This window comes from Molothrus ater, chromosome 2 (assembly GCF_012460135.2).
Source record: "Molothrus ater isolate BHLD 08-10-18 breed brown headed cowbird chromosome 2, BPBGC_Mater_1.1, whole genome shotgun sequence".
Lineage (NCBI taxonomy): Eukaryota > Metazoa > Chordata > Aves > Passeriformes > Icteridae > Molothrus > Molothrus ater.
The window spans coordinates 1,197,703-1,214,773 of record NC_050479.2 but is presented as its reverse complement, the minus strand read 5'-3'; the positions used below and the strand labels follow the sequence as shown (position 1 = coordinate 1,214,773).

The following is a 17,071-nucleotide window of genomic DNA, read 5'->3' as shown; positions in this document are numbered from 1 at the left end:
TGGAGCTATGAAAATAAAATTACCCAAAATCCCTGAAAATACCTAGGGTGGAGGGAGAGCTTCACTCCAAGGGTTTAATGCCATTAAATGTTTTCATGAATTGAAGGTTTTAAATAATTAAAGTGTTTCATGTCATTAAAGGCAATTTTTGGTGCGAGTTTAAGCCAAGTCCAAGGTTCTGGCTCTGTAAATCCTCTCCCAGGGCAAGTCCTAAACAGTGAGATCCCAAAAGAGCAGCACCCAAGCTGAGAAACCAACATTTTTCCAGAGCTGGGATTGGGTTTTCATTCTTCCAGAGGAAAAAGTGTCTGGGATGATTAAGTTGCTGGAGATTTCCCAAGCTGCTCCAGACACCAAAATCATGGATATTGTCCTCAGCTTAATGGTAGACACTATATAAATATAATTTTAAAAAACCAACCCTGAGTTTTGAGAGTCCTGAGTGCTCTGGGAACACAGACAGGGCTGGAATATTGCTTGGATGGAAGTGCAGTGTTAAAGAGGTGCCTGGAAAAGGGCTCAGCTGGGATTGCCTCCCTCTCCAAGCTCTCTGCCCTCACCTTGCCTTGGAAGCAGCTGCTCTGCTCCTCTCCCCAGCCTCCCCCAGTCTCTTTCCTCTCCAGCAGCTAAAAATGGGATTTGTGTCTGCAGAGCAGGAATAAAACCCCCACTCCTGCCCAGAGTGTCGCTTCCTTCACTCCAAGCTGGCAGAGCTGTTCTTTTAGGGAGCACAATGCCCAGGGGAGATGGATTTCTCCTCTCACTGGCAGGGGAATGTTGGTGCCACAGCAGCGGAATTTGGCTGCCCTGTCCCTCCTGTGGAGGAGGAAAAAAGGAGGGAAGGGCAGGAAAACCTTCCTGGATTTTGTGGGGGATCCTTGGATGGACACCTGGGAGCTGCTCATGGAATCTGAGATAAGCACAGACAGCACCTTTGGGTGATTAAACAGCAAAAATTATGGAATTGTTCTTCCCACAGTGGAAATTCCCTTCCCAACCAGGGGCTGGCACTTGGGGCTCGTGCAATAATTAATTGGGATTGAAATTTGGGAGTGTTCCCCACATCCATGGCACAGAGCCACTCTTTGCACGTGGATTTTGCTGCCAGGATCAAGCCCCATCCATAGGAAGGAAATTAAATTGACTGGTCCCAGCAAGAGCAGTCTGGCAGACCTGCTAGGAATCAGAATCCTGGAATCACTGAGGTTGGAAAAGCCCTCCCAGACCTTTGAGTCCAGCCCTTAACCCAACATTGACCATGTCCCCAAGTGCCACACCTATCACAGTCACTAAAGTCCCTCCAAAGTCTGTGTTCTTCCATGGAGATATTTTTCAGACAAAAAATTGGGAATCTTTTCCTAATATTTTATCAGTAAGAGGGGCATGATTCTGAAGGAAACAGGTTAGCACAGCACTGTACAAGTTATAAAATCATTATTCTAACCTGGACAAAAATGCAAATGAAATCTTTCAGCTGCTGTTTTTTGGGAGAATTTGGTCTCTCTAGAAAACGATTGTCTAAGCCGTGCTTGGCAATTAACACTTCTGCCCTGTGTTTGGTTGTAATTAGGCCCTAATTAGGCTCTAATTTCACACCAGCAACACCAAGATTTGCTTTTTGGAGAATCAGAGAATCCCACAACGGGTTGGGTTGGAAGGGAGATCAAATCCATCCCATTCCCATGGCAGGGACACCTCCCACTGTCCCAGGTGCTCCCAGCCCCAGTGCCCAGCCTGGCCTTGGGCCCAGCCAGGGATCCAGGGGCAGCCCCAGCTGCTCTGGGCACCCTGTGCCAGGGCAGATTCATTCCCAAGATCCCATCCATCCCTGCCCTGTGAGGGATGAGGCCCTGGCGCAGGAGGTGAAGCTGATGAGTCCGTGGTGCTCCATGCGATCCCCGATGTTGCCTCACGGTGATTCCCACACGATGGCCATGCCAGGCTCTGGGGCAGCACTGGCATCTCCCAGATCCATCAGCTTCACCAGCACTGCTCCTACAGCCTGGCCAGCCCCTGTGGCTCTGCACAAGGACCAGCAGCTCCCCTGGCCCACAGCAGGCCCCGCTTACATCGTCCCCGCGCCGCGCTCCATCCTTGTCCCCTTTCCCTAGGAAGATTTCTCCTCAGGGATCTTCCTGGATGGCTGCTCCACGGCCAGCTGGTTCTCCAGGACACAGCAGAGCTTGTAACTCTCGAGGATCTTGGCCTGGAGGTACTCCCTGTCCTTCCTGTGCCAGGCGTCCGTGGCGATGTAGGTGTTGTAGGGGTCGCGGGGCCCCTCGAGGCGCCGCGCCCGCAGGTTGGTCACCATCACCCCCACGCTGAAGAAGCCAAAGAGCCCCAGCATCAGCAGCACGTAGATGATGGCCAGGCTGTCGCTGGCGCTGCTCTCCTGGGGAGGAGCTGAGCTGTTGGAGCGTTCCAGGCACTCCTGGAGCAGTTTGGAGAGGAGCAGGTTCAGGGCCGTGGTGTTCGACAGCGCCAGCATTTGGGATTTCTGTCCTTGGCAATTCTTCCTTACTTTGGCTGGAAAAGGATAAAAGTCAGGGGGTGGCATCAGATAAATGTTGGATTCAGCTCTTTTCTGACCCAGAGTGTTTTAAAACACTTCTCTTTTCTGAGAGGTGTTTTAAAAACCTTTATTCCATTTTCTGTCTCATGAGAAGGGTGAGACAATACAGATGTTATAATTCACAATCAGAAGCCATTTCCTAATTACACTACACTATAAATGTTTCTTGGCCTATCACCTTTAGCCACACCTTTAGCCCAAAGCCAATCATCTAAAATTACCCCTTATGGGTCCCACTACATTTTGTCTTTCATAGTTCTGTTTCTCCAAACTACCCAGTCTTATTTGCAAGGCCATCCTCTGAAACTTGTTTCCAGCTCCATTTCTCTCTCAGCAATGTCTGTCCTGTTCCATGGCATTTCTAAGTCAGCATTTCTTATCTCAAGGTTTGCATACAGGTGCACACTGTGTGAGCCTTCTGTGAGGCTTTGAGATTTCTCCACAAATCCATTTCCCACATTTCCCCCTCTCTCTTGAACAGAAAAAACTTCTTTGATGAATCCCACAGATAAAGATGGGATTTCCTCTGTCTCCTTTTCCTGGTTCCCCTCCTCAGTGGGGGATTTGAGAGCCTGGGTGTGATGCCTTAATTTTAGCTTTCATATTTTTCAGGTTCTGTGCTGCTTTAGTGTGTAGCTCTGAGCTTCAAGTGTGAGTCAGTTCTCTTCACAGGGCAGGGAGACAGAGCAATCCTTTTCCAGCTTGTACAAGGACAACTGGTACAAGCTCCAAGCCCAAAAAGGGTAAACAAGGGAGAATTGAAGAGAGAAAAACAAGATATAAACAACAGAGAATTGGAGAGAGAAAAACAAGCAGGGTGGGACTGCAGGGGCTGAAGCTGGAATGGGACAATGAACTGCAAGATGCAAATGGAGCAGAACTGATCCCAGGGACAGACCCCGTGCCCGGCCGTGCATTTTGGGGCCATTTTGGTTCATCTTGGGTGCAGCCCTGGCTGCCCAAGGTGCATCCATGGAGACCTTTAAATAAATATCTATAAAAATATTTATTAAAATGTATTTTAATAAATTGCTAAATTTTATTGTTGAATTATTACATTTATTATAATATTATAATATTAAATTTATATAATTTAATATTTTACTATATATTTTAATATTAAATATATACATTTATATTTAAATATATATTTTATATTATATATATTATATATAAAATATAAAATTATAATATATTAAATGATGTCATAATAATTTATTACTAAATTATTGTTTATTTAATCTTTATTATTTTAATAAATCCCTGCTTTATTCTGTAGCTCTGCCCAGTCTCTGCTCTGGGTCAGCGTGCACAAGGCATCAGTTCAGTGTGGAGAGCTCCTCTCATCTCCCACCTGCAACCAGCCAGGGCTGAGTCCATTCCCAGCAGCACCTCCAAGAGCCCCTGGGGCTGCACAGCTGCTCTGCTGGTGTGGGGCTGGCTCAGATCTCACCCCGAGCTCCCTGCTGCTGTTTGGGGTTCAGGACTCCCTCCCTGAGCCCCCCAGCAGGAGGAGGGTCCCAGCCAGGGGGACAGCTCCAATCTCTGCTCTGGGACAGGGACAGCACCAGGGAGGGGCTAGGGCTGTGCCTGGAGGGATTTGGGTTGGATTTGAGGGCAAGGTTCTTGCCCAGAGGGTGCTGGCACTGCCCAGGCTGCCCAGGGAATGGGCACGGCCCCGAGGCTGCCACAGCTCCAGGAGCAGGAGATGGGGACGCCCAGAAGCTTCTGGAAGGCCAAAGCCTCCCAGGCACAGCCTCTGCTCTGCCAGTCTCACACAGGAGGCCCAAGGGTCCTTTTCCTTTTCCAATCCAGCTGTAAATCACTTAATGAGAGGAATTCTGTCAGCACTGCATTCCCAAATCCTCAGCAGCCAGGCAACATCAAATCATAAAATCATTTTGGGGTTGGAAGGGACCTCAAAGTTCATCTTGTTCCACCCCTGCCATGGCAGGGACACCTCCCACTGTCCCAGGCTGCTCCCACTGTCCCCAGTGTCCAGCCTGGCCTTGGGCACTGCCAGGGATCCAGGGATGGAATTCCATGCCAGCCCTGCCCACCCTGCCAGGGAACAATTCCTCATTGCCAAGATCCCACCCAGCCCTGCCCTCTGGCACTGGCAGCCATTCCCTGGGTGCTGTCCCTGCATCCCCTGGAAATTGTCTCTCTCCAGCTTTCCTGGGGCTCCTCCAGGCCCTGCAAGGCCACCCTGAGCTCAGCCCAAAGCTTCTCCTGTGCAGGTGAACAATCCCAGCTGTGCCAGCCTTTCCTCATCCATGACTGACAGCCCAGAGTCTGGAAAAGGAACATCCCAATGTCCCTGGACCACCTGAATGGGGCATTGTCACTCAAGGTGACCTTGGCACCCCTGGGTGGCTCTCAGGGCTTCCCAGAGCTGTAAATCCACGGGAGCAGCTCAGCAAATCCTTCTCCAGAACACTGAGCCATTGTTGTGTGGGGATTTGGAGGAGGAAGTTCCTCAGAACCATTTCGAGTCCATGCAGGCTGAAAGGGGCCGGAGTGACACCTGTGGCAGGGCATGGTGGCAGCTCAGGGAGCTTTCCCAGGAGCTCTGCATGGGAGGGAGCTCGGCTGGGAATGACCCTGCAGGAACAGCAGGTACCTGGAGCCTTCCTGGGCTTTGTTTGTGCCTTGCTGGGGAATAAATCTGCACAAGGAGCTGCTGAAAGAGAGGGACAGAGCCAGGGCTCTGCTCTTGTCCCCAGTGTCCCTCAGGAGGAGAACGTTTCCCTGGAGTATTCACAGCCAAGGGAGCACAGCTCCTGCAGGCATGGAGGGGGGCACACACAGGACAGGTCACATTAATTAATTGTTAATTAATGACCCCTCGTGCTGATTTTCACTGTGAAATCTTTGTCTGAGCACTCACGGGTCTGAGGCTGAGAAATTCAGCACAGGGTGGGGAATTCTCGTGGAATCCTGGAATGGTTTGGGATGGGAGGGACCTCAGAGCCCACCCAGTGCCACCCCTGCCATGGCAGGGACACCTCCCACTGTCCCAGGCTGCTCCAGGCCCAGTGTCCAACCTGGAACTGAACATTCCAGGGATCCAGGGATGGAATTCCATGCCAGCCCTGCCCACCCTGCCAGGGAACAATTCCTCATTGCCAAGATCCCATCCAGCCCTGCCCTCTGGCACTGGCAGCCATTCCCTGGCTCCTGCCCCTCCAGGCCTTGGGAATTTTCTCTCTCCAGGTTTTTGCAGTTCCATCCCAGGCCAGGTTGGACACTGGGGACATTGGAGCAGCCTGGGACAGTGGGAGGTGTCCCTGCCATGGCAGGGGTGGCACTGGGTGGGCTCTGAGCTCCCTCCCAACCCAACCCAGTCTGGGATTCTGTGATTTTATGGCCTGGCCCTGATCCCTGCAGCCCTGGGGTGCCAGAGCTGCCAAAGCCACCCCAGGGTTCTGAGCCCAGCTGGGTGTGCAGAGGCCAAGGGAGGCTCTGGAGAGCTCCTGGTGCCTCCCTGGGAGCTGAGGCCATGGGAATGTCACAGCAGAGCTGCAGAGTGGCTTTGGACTCCAAACACAGGGAATTGCAGCTGGATCTGGCACCTCATGGAGCTGCTGCCAGCTGTGGGATGGCAGGGCTGACTGGCACCCCCTGACTGGCACTGGCTGCTCCCCAGCAAAGGCACAGCACAAGGCTCTGTGTGCTCCAAAGGGGCTGGATCCTGCTCCCACAGCCTGGATAATGATCCCAGAGCCTGGATCCTGATCCCATAGCCTGGATAATGATCCCTGAACCTGGATCCTGCTCCTTGAACCTGGATCCTGCTCCCAGTGGAGGGCACCCAGCCCAGTGGGCACCTTCAGCTCCAGCCCAGCCCTTCCTGCCCTGTCTGGGCTGGGCTGATCTCCAGGTGCTGCCAGAGGCTGCTGCTGCCACCAGAGTTTAAATGGGAAAAGGGAATTTTCTGTCCTGGAATGCACCTAAAATCTGTGACCCTCAGCTTTGGAGCTCAACAGGAATTTTGTCCTCGAGCACTGGGAGGAGCTGCAGAGAGCCCAGAGGAGGCTCCAGGATGAGCAGAGGGATGGAGCAGCTCTGCTGGGAGGAAAGGCTGGCACAGCTGGGATTGTTCACCTGCACAGGAGAAGCTTTGGGCTGAGCTCAGGGTGGCCTTGCAGGGCCTGCAGGAGCCCCAGGAAAGCTGGAGAGAGACAATTTCCAGGGGATGCAGGGACAGCACCCAGGGAATGGCTCCCAACTGGTATATTGCCATTCCAGTCCCTCATTTCCCTGTGATGGAAATGAGGGGCTGGGATGGAATTCCACCCCTGCATCCCTGGCAGTGCCCAAGGCCAGGTTGGACACTGGGGCTGGAGCAGCCTGGGACAGTGGGAGGTGTCCCAGGGGTAGCACTGGGTGGGCTTTGAGGTCCCTCCCAGCCCAAACTATTCCAGGATTCCATAAAAACTGACTCTTGGCTGCCTCTGTTTCTCCTCCCTGCTTTTGAAACTTTTTGAAACTCCCTGAAGTTTCAATGTGATTTTTATCTCACAAACAGAGCTGGATGTGCAGTGACAGATTTTAGCAGCGTTTTCTCAGCTCTCCCACATCAGAGCGCCCCTATTTCCATTTCCACCAAGCAAACATCTCCAGCCCTCTCTCCTATTGCTGCCAAAAGCATCAGCAGCCAGCCCCAGAAAGCCAGGCAGCTTAGAGGAACACTCACCTTTAGAAAACACAGCTTTATCACCATTTCCTGTGGTTTGGTGACACAGAAACAAAGCCTGTGCTGCTCTCCAAGCAAAAATCAGCACAGCACATCTCCCACCTCACAGACTCTCTGCCTCCCAAACGCCCTGGTGCTCCTGCAGAGCCATGAAGGATCCAGTGACCTCCCTGGCTTGTTTCCCTGCCATTCCTTCAGGGATGAGTGGCTCTGACACCGTCCCCATTGCACAAGGGAGCCCCATTTCCTCACCCCACTGCCGGGAATTTTGCAACCCAGGGCAGCATCCGGGGCACTGCTCCTGCCCCAGCTGGCAGAGAGGGAGGGAGGGAGAGGTGCTGCAGGGAGGGATCTGCAGCTCTGGGCTCTGCAAACACCTCCTGCAGCCCCACCTGGCTGGGAGAGCCTCCCCTGCCTGCCCTGGCCCGTCCTTCCCTGCTCACGCTGGCAGCACCACCGCAGCTCCTGGCATGGCTTGAGTTAAAGGGCAGCACCTGTGCAGTGGGGGGCATGGAATTGTCCCCACATCCCACTGAATTGTCCCCAAACCCCCACTGAATTGTCCCCAAAAACCCCCACTGAATTGTCCCCAAAAACCCCCACTGAATTGTCCCCAAACCTCCACTTTTCTCTGCTCACAAGCCAAAAATTCCGTTTTCTTGCAATAGCATGTAGATAACAGCATATAGATATCCCATCCCATTATCCCATCCCATCCCCTCCCATTATCCCATCCCATCCCATCCCATTATCCCATCCCATCCCAATCTCTCCCATCCCATCCCAAGCTGAAGATGAATCCAACCCCATCCCATCAATCTCATCCCAACTCATCCCATCCAACCACATTGGGCACTGAATTGTCCCCAAACCCCCACTTTTCTCTGCTCACAAGGCAGAAATTCAGATTTCTTGTACACAGCATGTAGATAACAGCATATAGATATCCCATCCTATTATCCCATCCCAATCTCAATCCAATCCCATCCACCCCAATCTCTCCCATCCCATCCCAAGCTGAAGATGAATCGAACCCCATCCCATCAATCCCATCCCAACTCATCCCATACAACCTCATTGGGCACTGAATTGTCCCCAAACCCCCACGGATTTGTCCCCAAATCCCCACTGAATTGTCCCCAAACCACCACTTTTCTCTGCTCACAAGGCAGAAATTCAGATTTCTTGCAATAGCATGTAGATAACAGCATATAGATATCCCATCCCATTATCCCATCCCATCCCAATCTCTCCCATCCCAACCCATCCCATCCCAAGCTGAAGATAAATCCACCCCCATCCCATCAATCCCATCCAACCTCACTGGGCACTGAATTGTCCCCAAACCCCCAGTGAGTTGTCCCCAAAGCCCCACTTTCCTCTGCTCACAAGGCAGAAATTCAGTTTTCTCGCACACAGCCTGCAGATATCCCGCTATTCCAGGGTGGAACCCCATCACTCCTCCCTGATCCCACCCATCCCGGCGAATCCCGGGCTGCAGCAGCCTCGGGGAGCGAACCCGGCAGGGCTGGAGCAGCGACCAAAGCCCGGCAGGGCAGCCCGGCTCTGCTCCTCCATGGGTTCGGCTCTGCCCATTCCCGGCTCCTGCCCATTCCCATTTTCCCCAGCCCCGCTCCCGTCCCGGGTGCCCGGACACACCTGGGGGCTCCAGCCCCTCCTGGGCAAGGGGGAGATGCCACCCGGGGGTGGCTCTGGGGCTGAGCTGGCTCTGGCTGCTGCTGCCACCAGCCCGCTGCCACTGTCCCGTCCTGGCACGGAGAGCAGGGAAAAGCCGGGCTGGGAGGAGGAGGAGGAGGAGGAGGAGGGAAGGAGGGAGGGAGGGAGGGCAGCAGAGCCGTGCCCGGGCAGGTGCCCAGGTGGGAGGTGCTGAGGGGGCACCGCAGCTCCTGGCATGGGAAATGTGCAGCCAGAGCAGCACGGGAGAGAGGGAACCCTGGAATTCCCGAGTGGGAATGACCCAGAGGGATCCCCCAGTGCCAGCCCTGCCCTGCCCAGAGCCCAGCAAGCCCAGCCTGGGCATCCCTGGCAGCGCTGGCCAAAGGCTCCTGGAGCTGTGGCAGCCTCGGGGCCGTGCCCATTCCCTGGGCAGCCTGGGCAGTGCCAGCACCCTCTGGGCAAGGACCTTGCCCTAAAACCCAACCTAAATCCCTCCAGGCACAGCTCCAGCCCTTCCCTGGGTGCTGCACCCCTGGGAGCTCTGAGCTCAGGCTGCTCCAGGAGGGCTCCGGGGCTGGGACATTCCCAGAGGTGCTGCCCTGGCCCCTGGCACTCCCCGAGCTCCATCCCCCTGGAATATTGCACATTTTGGGATGGCAGGAGGAAGGGGGGGGTCATTTCAGGGCTCCCCTCAAACACCTCCCTGGAGGGAGCACTGGCTCCCTGCAGCCACCCCCAAAACCTCAAAAACCACCCCAAATCTCACCCTGTGCTTCCCACGGGAGGGAGAAGCTCTGTGGTCACCGCTGAGCCACGGGGAGCTCACCAGTGCCCACCTGGGAGCTACAAAATGAATTTGTCAGCGCTGAAAGATCCATCTGAGCTCCTGCAGAGGATGCTGCTGCTGTGGGGTGACATCCCCGCAGCATTCCCATCCCTTGGGGTGACAAACATCCCCTCAGCATTCCCATCCATCCCATGGGGTGACATCCCCTCAGCGTTCCCATTCCATGGGGTGACAAACATCCCCTCAGCATTCCCACCCATCCCATCCCATTCCATGGGGTGACATCCCCTCAGCATTCCCATTCCATGGGGTGACAAACATCCCCTCAGCATTCCCACCCATCCCATCCCATTCCATGGGGTGACATCCCCTCAGCATTCCCATTCCATGGGGTGACAAACATCCCCTCAGCATTCCCATCCCATCCCATCCCATCCATGGCGTGACATCCCCTCAGCATTCCCATCCCATGGGGTGACGTCCCCTCAGCATTCCTGGGCCAGGGCACATCCCAGTCCATCCCATCCCATGGCCCTGGCAGGGACAGGGGCCCCCAGACCATCATCAGCTGCAGTAAACAGGGATGGGATGGGATTTATGGGATCAGATGGGGTGGGATGGAACAATGGGATGGGATGGATAGGAATGGATTGGATGGGATTGGATTGAGATTGGGATTGGGATTGGGATTGGGACTGGGATTGGAATTGGGACTGGGACTGGGATTGGGATTGGGATGGGATTGATGGGATGTGGTTGGATGGGATGGGTTGGGATGGGATCAATGGGATAGGGTTGGATTCATATTAAATTTGGGATGGATGGGATTGGATTGAGATTGGGATGGGATGGGATGGGATGGGGTGGGGTTGGATTGAGATTGGGATGGGATGGATTGGATGGAGATTGGGATGGGGATTGGGATAGGGGTGGGGTGGGATAAAATGGGATGGGATTGGATTCAGATTCAGATTGGGATGGGGTGGGTTGGGAGGGATTGGGATGGATTGGATTGGGATTGGGATTGGGATTGGGATGGGATGGAATTGATTTGGATGGGGTGGGTTGGGATGGGATTGATGGGATGGGTGGGATTGGATGGGATGGGATGGGATTAGATTCAGATTCAGATTGGGATGGGATGGGTTGGGAAGGATTGGGATGAGATTGAATTGAGATTGAGATTGGGATTGGGATTGGGATTAGGATTGGGATTGGGACAATGGGATGGGATGGGACAATGGGATGGTATGGGATGGGACAATGGGATGGTATGGGATGGGACAATGGGATGGTATGGGATGATGGGATGGGATGGCCCCTCCTTTCCTGACACTCTTTGCCAGCTGCTGTTGCCTGGGCAGCAGCTGGGGAGAGGAATTGAGGTGGTGATGGAGGCACCAATTTAAGCAAATGGATGAAAATGTCTCAGCATTTCCTTGCTGCCCACTTTCCCAGAGCTTTATTGCATTTTCCCTCAGGGTGAGGGTGCAGCCCCTGCTTCCCCTGCCTGAGCTGTTGCTGCATCTCAGTGAAGGAGCAGCCTGTGGGATTCATTTCCTACACTGGCACAAATCTCTGGTGCAATCTGCCTTTCTGCCGGCTCAGTTTCCCCCTCCAGGGCAGCCCAGTTCTCCCCTGCCCCAGGGTGTGGTGGTGTTCACAGAGGTCCCAGGAGGAGGGAAGAGATGAGGATCTGACTCCATGTTTCAGAAGGCTGATTTATTATTTTATGATATATATTATAGTAAGACTATACTAAAAGAATAGAAGAAAGGATTTCATCAGAAGGCCAGCTACGAATAGAAAAAGAAAGAATGATAACAAAGGCTTGTGGCTCAGATTCTGTGTCCGAGCCAGCTGACTGTGATTGGCCATTAATTAGAAACAACCACATGAGCCCAATCCCAGATGCTCCTGTTGCATTCCACAGCAGCAGATAACCATTGTCACATTTTGTTCCTGAGGTCTCTCAGCTTCTCAGGAGGAAAAATCCTAAGGAAAGGATTTTTCATAAAAGATGTCTGTGACACCTGGGAACCTGGAGCAGGATCTGATCCTCTTGTTCTCACAGCTCCCAGGGAATTTCCCCTTCTAGGTGAATTTCAAAGCCTGGCAAAGGAGCAGGGGGGCCAAGGAAGAGGGAGAAGCTGAAGGGGTGGCCCAGGCTCAGGAGGAGTCACAACGGGAGGAGATTCCCTTCCCCCGACCAGTGGCACCAGTCTGAGGCCAAGCACGGCCACCAAAACCCTGGGATGTGAGGAAATGCTGTGCCTGAGTGTTTGAACTCCCCAAATGACTGAAAGGTGCCCAGAGTTTAACCCAGCCCAGGAGCATCACCAGGAAAAGCTGTGGGAGGACAGGCTGGGGCTGGTTAGGGAAAGTGCACTTGTGGATAAATCCATTTGAGGAAATAAATGGGTGACATCAGCAAGGCAGGAGGCTCAGAAATGGGGCTAGGGCAGCAAAGGCTCCCTCTGGGGCGGCCACAGTGAGCTGGATCCAGGAGAGATCCATGAGGGAGGAGGAGGAGGAGGAGGAGGGTGTGGGTGGTCAGTGACAGCACAGTCAGGCCCTGCTTCCTCCTCGTGGGGGAAATCTGGGACAAAATCTGATCCTGCCACTGCCTGGGCCAGCCTGACTCTTCCCTGAGTGCCTGGGAACGGGGGTGGGACAGGAGCAAGGATCTGGGATGGCAGATGTGAAAAGTGCATCTTAGATGGCTCTGTGCAGAGATTTACTGTATGCATTTTGTTGTGTTGATTAGTAGTCCTGTATTAACACTTTAACAAGTATATTTATATTTATAATTATTATATATATAATATATTAAATACAATATAATTATTAATTATTATTTATAAATATATAAATTATATACTTATATATAAATATATATTTATATATAAATATATATTTATATATAAGAATAAATTATTATATCTAAATTATATATAATTATATTATATATAATAATGAATTATATATAAATAATTATTTATAATATTTTATATATATAAGCAATTATTATATATAATATATTTATAAATATATATAATAATTATATATATAACATTTTAATTTTCATGGGATGGTAAATGCAGTTTTGTAGTTAAAGGTAACTTTTGTAGTTAAAATAGGAACTATGTATGTGGGATATTTTTTTAAGAAAGGAATGAGGTACTTGCACCAGATAGCAGCCACAGGACACCTGAATCTTTCAGAGAAAGAGAATTCATTGCTCCATTATCAGGAGAAATGAACTTCTTCCTGCCTTGCTGAGCCATGATGACACCATCAGGGTTCAGAGGAAGCAGCTGACACTGCCCAGCCAGAATCCTGAGTTTGAATGGAATTTATGCATCATGGATGAGGTGTAGGAATATGCAACAGGCTGTTGCTTTTTAGGGTTAATCCTCTGTTAACGTGGGGCCTTTTTCAGGCTTATTTTGCCCAGAAAAGGTACCCAGACTGTCTGTAACTCTTTCTTCTTATTGTCTCATATTGTTCTAATCCAGATTGTCCAAATTATTATTACTCTGATTATAGTGCTATTGTTATAACCATTTTGTTAGTATTAAACTTTTAAAATTTTAAAAACAAGTGATTGGCGTTTTTCACAATTGGCAGAGGGTTGGGGATGGCAGAGGTGGCCGTGCCAGGGCAGGGAGCTGTGGGGACAGGCCAGGCCCAAGGAGGGCACTGGGGCCATTCCTTGTCCCCTTCTGCCAGGGCAGGGCTCTGGTGTCCCCCAGGCAGCTCTGGGGTCACCTTCCCACCCCACAGGACACAGGGAGGGGGCAGAGGGTGCCTGGGGAGGAGGGAACCCCTCTGTGGGGACAGGGGGGCTCTGCTGAGCTCCGGTGCCATCCCAGCTCCATTCCTGGGGCAGCGAGGGAAATCCCAGCCCAGGGAGGAGCTGGAGCTGCTGCAGAGAGCCCAGAGGAGGCTCCAGGATGAGCAGAGGGATGGAGCAGCTCTGCTGGGAGGAAAGGCTGGCACAGCTGGGATTGTTCACCTGCACAGGAGAAGCTTTGGGCTGAGCTCAGGGTGGCCTTGCAGGGCCTGCAGGAGCCCCAGGAAAGCTGGAGAGAGACAATTTCCAGGGGATGCAGGGACAGCACCCAGGGAATGGCTTCACACTGAAAAACTACAGGTTTAGATCAGACATGAGGAACAATTTCCTCCCTGGCAGGGTGGGCAGGGGCTGGGATGGAATTCCCAGAGCAGCTGGGGCTGCCCCTGCATCCCTGGCAGTGCCCAAGGCCAGGCTGGGCACTGGGGACAGTGGGAGGTGTCCCTGCCATGGCTGGGGTAGATTGGGATGAGCTTTAAGTTCCCTCCCAACCCAAATCCAGATTTCATCATTTCTGGTCTGATTCCCTCTGCCTTCCCCTTGTGATTTGAATTCCATCCCCTCAGGACTCTCTCCCTGTGTCCAGGTTCCTTCCAGAGCCACCCCTGGAAGGTGATCCCTGTCCAAACCCAGCTGGGAATGGCTGCCAGTGCCAGAGGGCAGGGCTGGGTGGGATCTTGGCAATGAGGAATTGTTCCCTGGCAGGGTGGGCAGGGCTGGCATGGAATTCCAGCCCTGGATCCCTGGCAGTGCCCAAGGCCAGGTTGGACACTGGGGCTTGGAGCAGCCTGGGACAGTGGGAGGTGTCCCTGCTATGGAATAGGATGATCTTTAAGGTCCTTTCCAAACCTTTTAGGCCATTTTAATTCATTCTCTGAGGTCTCAGAGCCTGTGTGGGCCCCAGTCCCCTCCCAGTCCCAGCAGTGTCACCTCCAGCCCAGGCAGGGCTGTGTCTCCACCAGCGCAGATCCATTGTTCCAGAAGCAAATCTGTAACTTCTATTTGACTTTAGGGGGCCTTGACAGCACCTGTGACTGGGAGATTATTATTTAATATATTTTTTAAGAGCTCCAACTCGGTGTAGGAATCCTCTTTGCCCTCCTGGATCTGTCAGTAGGCACAGATTTCATTTTGCCCAGGCCAATGACGAGCTGTGGAGTGATGGGATCCCTCAGGAAGTTTTCTCTGGAAGGTGATAAAGGACATTTCCCAGCACAGGGTCTTGCAGATCTCTTGAAACTGCATTCCTGGAAGCCTTTGGGTTTTAAATCAGCCTCATTTTTGTTTTGAGGAAAGAAATACTGAAATAAGAATGGGGAGCAGACACTTTAAATTTAAATACACTTTAAAATGTATTTGACTTTAACTTTAAAGTTAAAATATACTTTATTCTTTCAATGAATTTTCCCTTTTCCTTGAAGAAGCTGCTGCTGTGGCCCTTGCACAGGAACAGATGAGGTCTAAAATGTTTCTGTGCAAGTCTTTATCTGTGGCATGGTAACCCCTGAAAACCAGGGAGAAGGAGCAGAGCTGTACAAACCCTCCCTGGCAGAGTTCTCTGGGCTCCTGAGCAGGAGGGAGGGAGAAATACCTCAGAATTCATTCAATAATTCAGAATTAATTCAGGAATAATTTGGTTTCTGGCCCCACAGTGCCCCGAGCTGGGCCCAGCTCTGCTCCCTTGGCCCAGCCCAGGGGACAGGAGGTGGCCAGGTCCTTCTCCAGCTCCATCCCCACCCCAAGTGTGTCCCCCCATGAGAGAGCTCTGCTGCCAAAGGCCATGGCCAGCCCCTTTGGGATCTGGCACCTCCAGCTCAGCCCAAACCCTGCAGAGATAATTTTGGATTGAGGTTTTCCAAGGATGGAAAATCCTACAAAGGATGGCCAAGGGGGGGACGTAATTCACTTGCTGCTATCCCAGCATTAATTAATTAATTAATTACAACCCCAAAGCCCTAAAAACAAGGGATTGGAGCACCTGGCCCCCCTCTCTGCATGATCTCTGCCAGGATCCAGAGCTTCCCTTGGCAGCAGCAGCGAGGCCACAGCTCAGGGATGCAGCAAATGCACTGGAGCTGGGATTTCCTGCAGCTGGGCAATCTGGCTGCACTCTGCAGCCTGCCACTGAAATGCAGCTTAGAGTGGGGAAAAAAAACCCCACAGTGTTAAATTAAAAATGTGCTGATGGCTGCAGCTTTGGAAGGGGCTGGATGGGGAGGCTTCCAACCCCAGAGCCATTGAATCCCATTAAATTCAGGAATTTAATGCAGGAATTCCTGTCCTGCAGAGGAGCTCTGAGCCCTCAGCAGAGGCACAGGGACTGGAGAGTTGGTTTTGGTGAGGATGGTTCAGATGGGGCACCACCAATCACCACTCACAGATTCAGTGACCAGACAGAGGAAATTTGGATTAGTGCTGACCCAGATTGGAGTTTATTGTTCCCAGGGGTGCTGGGAGGGTTCCTCCCCTGAGGCACAAACTCACCCCCACTGGCACAGGGTGCCCAGAGCAGCTGGGGCTGCCCCTGCATCCCTGGCAGTGCCCAAGGCCAGGCTGGGCACTGGGGACAGTGGGAGGTGTCCCTGCCATGGCTGGGGTGGCTCTGGGTGGGCTCTGGGGTCCCTCCCAACCCAACCCATTCCAGGATTCTGGGATCCCCTGTGAGGTTATGGGGGTTATCAGCTCCCACAGGCTGAGCAGAGGGAGGAAGGTGAGAGCCTGGATCCCAAACTCAAGCAGACATCCCAGGAGCAAACAGAAGCCCAGAATGGGTTGGGTTGGAAGGGACCTTAAAGATGATTTTGTCCCAGCCCTGCCATGGCAGGGACACCTCCCAAGGGCCCAGGCTGCTCCAAGCCCCAGTGTCCAACCTGAATCACATCCCTTGGGGTTGGTTCATCCTCCCAGCATTTAAAGTACTGAAAGCCTGACCTGTTTGATCTCCTTTGATCCTTCAGCAAAAATATCATGGAACCTTTGGATTTTCCTCCACAGAATCCAACCACCCCAGAGGGCATTTTGTACCCCCCTTTTTATCAGCAGATCCCAGAACCCCCAAATCCCTGAGGATTCTGGCCCAGCCCTGCCAGCCCATGCAGTGCCAGCTGTGCCCCATGGGCACCTTGTCCCCAGCCCAGAGCACTCAGTGCCACCTGCAGGGGACACCTGCAGGGCTGGGTGTTCCCTGGGCAGCTCTTCCCAAGGCCTTTCCCCTTTCCATGGGCAAATTCCTCCCAGCACACTGAGAAGCAGGGATGTTTTATGGTCAGAAACCAATTTTCATGGTGGCATTGTCAGAAGAATGAAAGATCCAAGATTCCCCCATAGTGCAGGAAAAAGGATCTGTCCAAAGATCCCCTCCAAGCTCCCAGGAATTTGCACCAAATTCGCTGAGGAATGTCAGGAGGGGAGGGTCCTCCATGCACAAGGAAGAACCTCAAAAATACCTCAAATTCAGGAAAAGAGCCTCCTGTCCTGAGA

General features: G+C 52.4%; 1 protein-coding gene across 1 annotated transcript; it reads right to left on the bottom strand.

Moving 5' to 3' along the window:
- Positions 1–1,918: 1,918 nt before the first annotated feature.
- KCNE1 (potassium voltage-gated channel subfamily E regulatory subunit 1) lies at positions 1,919–7,461 on the bottom strand. Its single transcript, XM_036392694.2, is given in 2 exon segments — positions 1,919–2,526; positions 7,272–7,461. Coding segments are annotated over 2 exon segments (609 nt in total). The 3' UTR covers positions 1,919–2,107.
- Positions 7,462–17,071: the final 9,610 nt, after the last annotated feature.